This window comes from Anomaloglossus baeobatrachus, chromosome 1 (genome assembly GCF_048569485.1).
Source record: "Anomaloglossus baeobatrachus isolate aAnoBae1 chromosome 1, aAnoBae1.hap1, whole genome shotgun sequence".
Classification (NCBI taxonomy): Eukaryota; Metazoa; Chordata; class Amphibia; order Anura; family Aromobatidae; genus Anomaloglossus; species Anomaloglossus baeobatrachus.
This window is the reverse complement of record NC_134353.1, coordinates 953,169,024-953,180,603: the sequence shown is the minus strand read 5'-3', so window position 1 is coordinate 953,180,603 and position 11,580 is coordinate 953,169,024. Positions and strand designations below refer to the sequence as shown.

The 11,580-nt window shown below is 49.5% G+C and overlaps 1 protein-coding gene across 1 annotated transcript in view; it reads left to right on the top strand.

Moving 5' to 3' along the window:
* Positions 1-1,655: 1,655 nt before the first annotated feature.
* The window catches only part of LOC142256991 (uncharacterized), a 91,369-nt gene continuing 81,444 nt past the window's right edge, over positions 1,656-11,580 (top strand). The window contains exons 1-6 of the mRNA XM_075329033.1: positions 1,656-1,854; positions 1,943-2,038; positions 7,116-7,292; positions 7,375-7,498; positions 7,580-7,644; positions 7,846-7,948. Coding sequence (XP_075185148.1) covers positions 1,982-2,038; positions 7,116-7,292; positions 7,375-7,498; positions 7,580-7,644; positions 7,846-7,948 — 526 coding nt within the window. The 5' untranslated portion in view covers positions 1,656-1,854; positions 1,943-1,981. The remainder of the gene's footprint in view (positions 1,855-1,942; positions 2,039-7,115; positions 7,293-7,374; positions 7,499-7,579; positions 7,645-7,845; positions 7,949-11,580) is intronic.

The following is an 11,580-nucleotide window of genomic DNA, read 5'->3' as shown; positions in this document are numbered from 1 at the left end:
CAAGCTGTGTATGAAAAACAAAGATTAATAATACAGAGTTCCCTGTGCGAGCCCCCCTTAACCTGCAACACGGGCCCCTGCAAGCCCCCCAAAGTGCAGCATCACCCCCTGCGTAGTGCGAACCCCCCCAACGTGTGGCCTCCCCCACTGCGAGCCTCCCAACGTGTGGCCTCCCCCACTGCGAGCCCCCCAACGTGTGGCCTCCCCCACTGCGAGCCCCCCAACGTGTGGCCTCCCCCACTGCGAGCCCCCCAACGTGTGGCCTCCCCCACTGGGAGCCCCCCAACGTGTGGCCTCCCCCACTGGGAGCCCCCCAACGTGTGGCCTCCCCCACTGCGAGCCCCCATGTGCAGCCTCCACAACATGCAGCCCCCCCCTCTGCGAGCCCCCTCAACGTGCAGCCTCTCTCCATGCAATTCCCCAACATGCAGCCACTCTCCATGCGAGCCCCCCCAAACAGCCATTGCCGCCCCCTGCCCAGTGCGAGCCCCCCCAAACGTGCAGCGTTGCCCCCTGCCCAGTGCGAGCCCCCCCCAAACATGCAGCGTCACCCCCTGCCCAGTGCGAGCCCCCCCAAACGTGCAGCGTCGCCCCCTGCCCAGTGCGAGCCCCCCCAAACGTGCGTCGCCCCCTGCCCAGTGCGAGCCCCCCCAAACGTGCAGCGTCGCCCCCTGCCCAGTGCGAGCCCCCCCAAACGTGCAGCGTCGCCCCCTGCCCAGTGCGAGCCCCCCCAAACGTGCAGCGTCGCCCCCTGTCAAGTGCGAGCCCCCCCAAACGTGCAGCGTCGCCCCCTGTCCAGTGCGAGCCCCTTCCAAATGTGCAGTGTCGCCCCCTCCCCAGTGCGAGCCTCCACCAAACGTGCAGCGTCGCCCCCTGCCCAGTGCGAGCCCCCCTAAACGTGCGTCGCCCCCTGCACAGTGCGAGCCCCCCAAAAAGTGCGTCGCCCCCTGCGAGCCCCCCCAAACGTGCAGCGTTGCCCCCTGCCCAGTGCGAGCCCTCCCAAATGTGCAGTGTCGCCCCCTGCGAGCCCCCCCCAAACGTGCAGCGTCGCCCCCTGTCCAGTGCGAGCCCCCCCAAACGTGCAGCGTCGCCCCCTGCCCAGTGCGAGCCCCCCCCAAATGTGCAGCGTCGCCCCCTGCCCAGTGCGAGCACCCCCCAAACGTGCAGCGTCGCCCCCTGCGATGCCCCCAAACATGCAGCGTAGCCCCATGCACAGTACGAGCCCCCCCAAATGTGCAGTATAGCCCCCTGCCCAGTGTAAGTCCCCCAAACGTGCAGCATCTCCTCCTGCCTAGTGTTATCCCCACATTCCTTATGAAAGCCCCCACAGCCTCCCCCTGCCCTGTATAGCCCCCCCCATAACCACCCTCCTTATAGAAGCCCCCACAGCCCCGTGCTGCAGCTTCAGGCCATTCCCTGTGACACATACACGAGCTGCAGCCCCAAGAAATGACCGGAGACACTGCTCTGTGCCCCCTCTGCCCCGCCCACAGATCGGTTCAGCCTAGAGAATACAGACCACGCTAAATAAAGAACACGCCCCCAACAGTAGATGAATACGCCCCGGAAGTGACGTCATAACCTGCAAGCAGCCTGTATTCTCTAGCTTCTATCCTGCTGCTTCCCGCCCACCGCTCTGCCCCGCCCCTTCCGGTGACGTCACCCCTCAGGAAATCTGCAGGACGTGTCCTCCCCCAGCACAGAGCGGAGAACTCCAGATCCCAGCGCTCTGCAGAGACACAGACTCCCTGCACCACAAGTCCCAGCCACACTAATGTCACACTGCGCCTGCGCCCCCAGTGCTGGCCACAGAGCAAGTGCAGCGCCACCTACAGGCAGAAGCCGGGAATAAGGGTAAATGCCGGATCCTCTGGAGACGTTTCTCCGAGTTGTTTCCTGTGAAGTTTCCGTTATTTTCTCTTCTCATCTTTTCTCCATTCAGATTCCTCCAATAAAGAATCCTCTGAAGAAAAGAGGCAAAATGGCGGCGAGGATCATTCCCCTCACCCTGGAGCTCCTCTCCCATCTTACTGCAGAGGTGAGAGGCTGTGACGTCACCACATGACATCATTATCTATGGGGATAACAGAGGATATGACCGGGGAGGTGAGAGGCTGTGACGTCACCACATGACATCATTATCTATGGGGATAACAGAGGATATGACTGGGGAGGTGAGAGGCTGTGACGTCACCACATTACATCATTATCTATGGGGATAACAGAGGCTATGACCGGGGAGGTGAGAGGCTGTGACGTCACCACATTACATCATTATCTATGGGGATAACAGAGGATATGACCGGGGAGGTGAGAGGTTCTGATGTCATCACATTACATCATTATCTATGGGGATAACAGAGGATATGACCGGGGAGGTGAGAGGCTGTGACGTCATCACATTATATCATTATCTATGGGAATAACCGAGGATATGACCGGGGAGGTGAGAGGTTCTGATGTCATCACATGACATCATTATCTATGGGAATAACAGAGGATATGACCGGGGAGGTGAGAGGCTCTGATGTCATCACATTACATCATTATCTATGGGAATAACAGAGGATATGACCGGGGAGGTGAGAGGCTGTGATGTCATCACATTATATCATTATCTATGGGAATAACCGAGGATATGACCGGGGAGGTGAGAGGTTCTGATGTCATCACATTACATCATTATCTATGGGAATAACAGAGGATATGACCGGGGAGGTGAGAGGCTGTGATGTCATCACATTACATCATTATCTATGGGGATAACAGAGGATATGACCGGGGAGGTGAGAGGCTCTGATGTCATCACATTACATCATTATCTATGGGAATAACAGAGGATATGACCGGGGAGGTGAGAGGCTGTGATGTCATCACATTACATCATTATCTATGGGAATAACAGAGGATATGACCGGGGAGGTGAGAGGCTGTGACGTCACCACATTACATCATTATCTATGGGAATAACAGAGGATATGACCGGGGAGGTGAGAGGCTGTGACGTCACCACATGACATCATTATCTATGGGGATAACAGAGGATATGACCGGGGAGGTGAGAGGCTCTGATGTCATCACATTACATCATTATCTATGGGGATAACAGAGGATATGACCGGGGAGGTGAGAGGCTGTGATGTCATCACATTATATCATTATCTATGGGAATAACCGAGGATATGACCGGGGAGGTGAGAGGCTGTGATGTCATCACATTACATCATTATCTATGGGAATAACAGAGGATATGACCGGGGAGGTGAGAGGCTCTGACGTCACCACATTACATCATTATCTATGGGGATAACAGAGGATATGACCGGGGAGGTGAGAGGCTCTGACGTCACCACATTACATCATTATCTATGGGGATAACAGAGGATATGACCGGGGAGGTGAGAGGCTCTGATGTCATCACATTACATCATTATCTATGGGAATAACAGAGGATATGACCGGGGAGGTGAGAGGCTCTGATGTCATCATATTACATCATTATCTATGGGGATAACAGAGGATATGACCGGGGAGGTGAGAGGCTCTGATGTCATCATATTACATCATTATCTATGGGGATAACAGAGGATATGACCGGGGAGGTGAGAGGTTCTGATGTCATCACATTACATCATTATCTATGGGAATAACAGAGGATATGACCGGGGAGGTGAGAGGCTCTGACGTCATCACATTACATCATTATCTGTGGGGATAACAGAGGATATGACCGGGGAGGTGAGAGGCTCTGACGTCACCACATTACATCATTATCTATGGGGATAACAGAGGATATGACCGGGGAGGTGAGAGGCTCTGACGTCACCACATTACATCATTATCTATGGGGATAACAGAGGATATGACCGGGGAGGTGAGAGGCTCTGATGTCATCACATTACATCATTATCTATGGGAATAACAGAGGATATGACCGGGGAGGTGAGAGGCTCTGATGTCATCATATTACATCATTATCTATGGGGATAACAGAGGATATGACCGGGGAGGTGAGAGGTTCTGATGTCATCACATTACATCATTATCTATGGGAATAACAGAGGATATGACCGGGGAGGTGAGAGGCTCTGATGTCATCATATTACATCATTATCTATGGGAATAACAGAGGATATGACCGGGGAGGTGAGAGGTTCTGATGTCATCACATTACATCATTATCTATGGGGATAACAGAGGATATGACCGGGGAGGTGAGAGGTTCTGATGTCACCACATTACATCATTATCTATGGGAAGAACAGAGGATATGACCGGGGAGGTGAGAGGCTCTGATGTCATCACATTACATCATTATCTATGGGGATAACAGAGGATATGACCGGGGAGGTGAGAGGTTCTGATGTCATCACATTACATCATTATCTATGGGAATAACAGAGGATATGACCGGGGAGGTGAGAGGCTCTGATGTCATCATATTACATCATTATCTATGGGAATAACAGAGGATATGACCGGGGAGGTGAGAGGTTCTGATGTCATCACATTACATCATTATCTATGGGGATAACAGAGGATATGACCGGGGAGATGAGAGGCTCTGATGTCATCACATTACATCATTATCTATGGGGATAACAGGATATGACCGGGGAGGTGAGAGGTTCTGATGTCACCACATTACATCATTATCTATGGGAATAACAGAGGATATGACCGGGGAGGTGAGAGGCTCTGATGTCATCACATTACATCATTATTTATGGGGATAACAGAGGATATGACCGGGGAGGTGAGAGGCTCTGATGTCATCACATTACATCATTATCTATGGGAATAACCGAGGATATGACCGGGGAGGTGAGAGGTTCTGATGTCATCACATTACATCATTATCTATGGGAATAACAGAGGATATGACCGGGGAGGTGAGAGGCTGTGATGTCATCACATTACATCATTATCTATTTGGATAACAGAGGATATGACCGGGGAGGTGAGAGGTTCTGATGTCATCACATTACATCATTATCTATGGGAATAACAGAGGATATGACCGGGGAGGTGAGAGGTTCTGATGTCATCACATTACATCATTATCTATGGGGATAACAGAGGATATGACCGGGGAGGTGAGAGGCTCTGATGTCATCACATTACATCATTATCTATGGGAATAACTGAGGATATGACCGGGGAGGTGAGAGGCTCTGATGTCATCACATTACATCATTATCTATGGGAATAACAGAGGATATGACCGGGGAGGTGAGAGGCTCTGACGTCACCACATTACATCATTATCTATGGGGGTAATAGGATATGACCGGGGAGGTGAGAGGCTCTGACGTCACCACATTACATCATTATCTATGGGAATAACTGAGGATATGACCGGGGAGGTGAGAGGCTCTGATGTCATCACATTACACCATTATCTATGGGGGTAATAGGATATGACCGGGGAGGTGAGAGGTTCTGATGTCATCACATTACATCATTATCTATGGGTATAACAAAGGATATGACCGGGGAGGTGAGAGGCTTTGATGTCATCACATTACATCATTATCTATGGGAATAACAGAGGATATGACCGGGGAGGTGAGAGGCTCTGATGTCATCACATTACATCATTATCTATGGGAATAACAGAGGATATGACCGGGGAGGTGAGAGGTTCTGATGTCATCAGATTACATCATTATCTATGGGAATAACAGAGGATATGACCGGGGAGGTGAGAGGCTCTGATGTCATCACATTACATCATTATCTATGGGAATAACAGAGGATATGACCGGGGAGGTGAGAGGTTCTGATGTCATCACATTACATCATTATCTATGGGAATAACAGAGGATATGACCGGGGAGGTGAGAGGCTCTGATGTCCTCACATTACATCATTATCTATGGGAATAACAGAGGATATGACCGGGGAGGTGAGAGGTTCTGATGTCATCACATTACATCATTATCTATGGGAATAACAGAGGATATGACCGGGGAGGTGAGAGGTTCTGACATCATCACATTACATCATTATCTATGGGGATAACAGAGGATATGACCGGGGAGGTGAGAGGTTCTGATGTCATCACATTACATCATTATCTATGGGATAACAGAGGATATGACCGGGGAGGTGAGAGGTTCTGACGTCACCACATTACATCATTATCTATGGGAATAACAGAGGATATGACCGGGGAGGTGAGAGGCTCTGATGTCATCACATTACATCATTATCTATGGGGATAACAGAGGATATGACCGGGGAGGTGAGAGGTTCTGATGTCATCACATTACATCATTATCTATGGGAATAACAGAGGATATGACCGGGGAGGTGAGAGGCTCTGATGTCATCACATTACATCATTATCTATGGGGATAACAGAGGATATGACCGGGGAGGTGAGAGGTTCTGATGTCATCACATTACATCATTATCTATGGGGATAACAGAGGATATGACCGGGGAGGTGAGAGGCTCTGATGTCATCATATTACATCATTATCTATGGGAATAACAGAGGATATGACCGGGGAGGTGAGAGGTTCTGACGTCACCACATTACATCATTATCTATGGGATAACAGAGGATATGACCGGGGAGGTGAGAGGTTCTGACGTCACCACATTACATCATTATCTATGGGGATAACAGAGGATATGACCGGGGAGGTGAGAGGCTCTGATGTCATCACATTACATCATTATCTATGGGAATAACAGAGGATATGACCGGGGAGGTGAGAGGCTCTGATGTCATCACATTACATCATTATCTATGGGAATAACAGAGGATATGACCGGGCAGGTGAGAGGCTCTGATGTCATCACATTACATCATTATCTATGGGAAGAACAGAGGATATGACCGGGGAGGTGAGAGGCTCTGATGTCATCCCATTACATCATTATCTATGGGAAGAACAGAGGATATGACCAGGGAGGTGAGAGGCTCTGATGTCATCACATTACATCATTATCTATGGGAAGAACAGAGGATATGACCGGGGAGGTGAGAGGCTCTGATGTCATCACATTACATCATTATCTATGGGGATAACAGAGGATATGACCGGGGAGGTGATGGACTCTGGAAATGTCTGTAGTGATATTATTAATGTCTCCACACTCAGGATTACGCAGTAGTGAAGACCTCTAGTGATCGCTGTCAGGCCCCTGTGTGTGAAGGACGGGGAGGAACCCTGAGCCCAATCCCGGGGCCTCCAACTCACCCCCGGATACATGAGGACATCAATGACCAGAAGATCCTAGAACTCACCAACAAGATGCTTGAGCTGCTGACTGGAGAGGTGACACTGCTGGGAATGCTGGGACATTATACAGGACAGCACTGGAGGATTCTGGGTGATGACGGTATCATTGTGTTGTCAGGTTCCTATAAGGTGTCAGGACGTCACCGTCTATTTCTCCATGGAGGAGTGGGAGTATCTAGAAGGACACAAGGAGCGGTACAAGGAGGTGATGATGGAGGAGCCCCAGCCCCGCACATCACCAGGTAATAGACAGGACTGAATACACCCGGCCTATAATTATCTGTATGTAATAATGATGTCCGTCCTGTCTGTGTCTCCTGCAGGTCTCTCCAGTACGAGGACGACCCCAGAGAGATGTCCCGCTCCTCCTCCTCCACAGGATCCTCAGGTAGATGGAGATCTCCCCTATGAGGTGTAGACGGCTGTGACCTCCTTGTGGTCAGTCTTGTTTTCTCCTCCAGTATTAGATGTTTTATACTTGTGTAATGAGAGCGGTGGAGACGGCAGGATCACAGCTGACCACAGACCTCACATGTCCGGATCTTATCTCCATTATTCCCGGGGACTTTTACAATATTTTGTTTTGCAGCTTTTGGATCCGGATAAAGATCTGAACAATATTAATTCTCCAGAGAGAAATGTGAGGGGCGATCAGCGGAGTAACGAGGAGATTCCTACAGATCACCGCCCCGGTGAGGCTCTTAGATGTATAGTCACTTTTTTGGCCAAAATCTTGCTCCATTATGATGCAATACTGTTATGTGATGTCACAGGTTGTGGATTTATAATATGGATGATAAGATACAGCCGGGGATGAATTATACTAATGTGACTGCAGCCGGTTTCTTCATCATCCGCGGTCAGTCCTGATGAAGAAAAAGTATTTGTCCAATTTGGGACTAAGAAGCCATCGTCTCCTATTACACTCATGTTAGTGTTTGATAAGGCTGCTTTCACACCTTCAGTTTTTGCTATGCGGCACACTCCGGCACTTTGCAGGAAAATCGCAACCGTTTTTTTTTGCTGCCGGTTGCGATTTTCCTGCATAGACTTTAATTAGTGCCGCATTGTGCCGCATGGCCTTGCGTTCCGTCCGGTTTTTGCCGCATGCGGCAGATTTACCCGATGCGGCGGCCGGATGGAACGTTGCCTGGCACGTTTTTTCGTGCGGCAAAAAAACTGCATCGCGCCACATTTTTCAATGCATGCCTATGGCGGCCGGATGCGGCAATAACCGCATCCGGCCGCCATAAGGAAAAACTTATGCAAAGGATGCGGTGTGTTCACCGCATCCGTTGCATAGCTTGCACAGCCGGATTGAGCCGCAGAGCTCAAGCCGGATGTGTGAAAGAAGCCTAACAGAATAAAGAATATGGAGACATAAACCCCAATATCAGTGACTGACAGCCGGGCTCCTGCCATAATGATTGGGATTGGAGATAACGCTGAGCCTCATCTTTACCCCTTAAGATGCTGCGCTTAGTAGCAAAGAAGGACTCTAGGTGGTTAGATAATGGAGGGGACTTTCTCTCACCCATGAGACCCAATGGGCTAAATAAATAATTTTTTTTGAAAAATGAATATGCAAAAGTGAAATAAAAAAAAACCTAAAAATCTATATTTTTACAAATATAGAAAATAGACTCCTATAGAGTGTAACCCATACAATAAAGTTAATACGTTATTTTGACATAAAGGGTTTCTTGAAGTCAAACAGAAGAGAAGGTATTTTCCCTCTGGATATAGAAATTCCAGGTTACAGGGAAGTTGGGTTATTGGGGATAAGCTAAAGGTGGTAAAAGCCAGGACTTTATCCTCAATCCCAATCTCCAGAGTAAAGGCCATAGAGATCAGAGGATGACTGATCGGCTTGGCCAAACAATTGTATGACCAGAAATGCTTAGATCCTGAAAACCATCATTAATGGGTACAAGATGGAGTTACTCTCCAACCCAACGTTGTATTAAGTGATGCCACGCCTACTAGTCGAATTCTGACCAGGAGCATGCATATCGCAGAATTGCGTTGTGTGAACGCCGTTCCCAGCTCAAAAAACGGTGAATCGTCGCAGCACACAGTGTGCACACTGGGAGGGTGCATAAGTCTGCAGTCACAAAGAGAGACTGAGGACTTAACATTTAAGGTCAGAGAACCCCTTTAACAGAGTAGCTGTGACTCCAGACAATCATCCATCCAGAAATAACCAGCACTGAGGCATGTGAGTAGTGAGTGTAAATGGCTTCTCCCAAAATGTGATTGGGCAAACCAAACAAGAATTTGCACCCTCGGGGGCGTGGCCTGGACGCCAATGTGAGGAGACGTGTCTCTGGAGCTCTCCTGGAATCACCCGCAATAAATACCTGACACGCCGCTAGTACCGCTGCCTCAGCCGGCTGACTGGATATTGCGGTAGTGGTGATTTGTCCGGGGTGAGTCTGGTGGATCATTAGCAGCGCCATGACCCGCCGCCGGCAGAAAGACCCTTGAGGCGGGAAAGTCCCCAGCTCTCAAGATGACTTTGTGATAAGGGAGGAAGCAGAGAAAGCCAATGCAGCCTGCCAGCAACAGATGCAGGTCGCAGCAAAGCTGGCGGTTTGCCCGGAATTTAGAGGAATCCCTGCAGCATGCAGACAATGGAGGTGAGGAGGAGGGGGAAGACGCTGCAAGCTCTGATGAGATTGGGGATGGTGAAGAGTAGCAAGATAGTGCATGGGAGGTGGAGAAAGCCCACAGTGCAGAGGAGGCTCCAGAAAACCCCACTATAAAGGACGTTTTGGCAGTGGTGTCCTTTTGTAAACAAGCCCTGACTACCCTGACAAAGCAAGTTAAGGGAATACAGGCAGAGGTTGCTGGCATGAAGAAGGACTTGAAAAAAAGCTGACCTGAGAACAGGAGCTGTGGAGGAAAGGGTGGGGATAACAGAGGACCATATCACAAAATTACAAAAGTCTGAAAAAACGTTTGCACAGCAGATAGCTGAAGTCATGGCAAAAAACGATGACCTAGAGAATCAATCTAGAAGGAATAACATCAGGATTGTTGGCATCCCTGAGAAAGCGGAAGGAAGGAACCCCACTGAATATGTAGAAGGGTGGCTCAGGGAAAAAATTGGTGCTAATGTCTTATCCAAGCTCTATGCCGTGGAACGTCCACACAGAGTCCCGATGCAGTCACAGCCAGCCGGCAGGGGTCCTCGCACTATGCTAGCCAAGCTCCTCAACTACAGAGACAGGGACACTATACTGCGAAAGGCAAGAGACATGGAGGATCTTATGATTGACGGCCAGAGAATTTCCATATACCCGGACTACTCCATTTCTGTTCAATAGCTGCGTTTGACTTTTACTGGAGTAAAGAGGCGCCTGTGAGAGATTGGGGTGCAATACTCAATGATGTTCCCGGCAAAGCTAAGAGTGACGGCGTTGGAACGGGTGCAATTGTTTACAACCCCGGAGGAAGCCATGCAATGGTTGGACGCAAACGAAAAACGGATCCGTGCGAAGGATTGAGCTGACTGTCTGAATCTGCAGTATATTGGAGAAGGCCGGCTGAGGCTCTACGACATCCTTAGGAGCTTACAAGGGACCCTTCTTGGTTTTTCTTTCCCCCCCTTTTATCTCCTCCTTCCCTTTGGGATTGAGGTAGTATACAGGGGAGTGCGAAGGGTTTGATGTGAGCTTCGCAGGACATGGGGACTGCCTAATTAGGCGCGGTGGTGATGTCTACAATTTGAGATTCCAGTTTAATTACTGTTCGCCATTTTACTGTTATATTAGTTTGAGCGGAATATGATTATACATAGGAAGGGTGGGAGCGGGGAGCTGTTGAAAAAGGGACGAGTTTCAAAATGTGTCTAGGAGGGGAAGACTGGATAGGCGGGGAGGAATTTAGCACGGACAATGGTCCAGGTTTGGAAAACCCGATGCTTCAAGGGAGTACTCAAGAACAGGAGGTGGCGGGGAGTAGGGGGGGAGGGGAAGGGAGCAGGGAGCGAGGGGGGAAAGGGGTAGGGTAAAGGAAGCATGGGGAGGTGCTACAAGGTTGGATGGTTTTACTGGGTGGGATTATGGGGGATAGAAATAACGTGTTGAGTTGGAATATTAGAGGTTTATCAGATAGGCTCAGGAGGGCGGCAGTAATTAAATATATTCAAGACCAGAATCTGTCAGTAATATGTCTACTAGAAACACATCTAACAAAGGAGACAACACATGTTTTAAATAGGAGATGGGTGCAGAAGGCCTATCATTCCACCTTTTCCAACTATGAAGAGATAGAAGTGTATGTGGATAAAGAGGGACGGTGTGTGGCCGTCAAGTGTAAA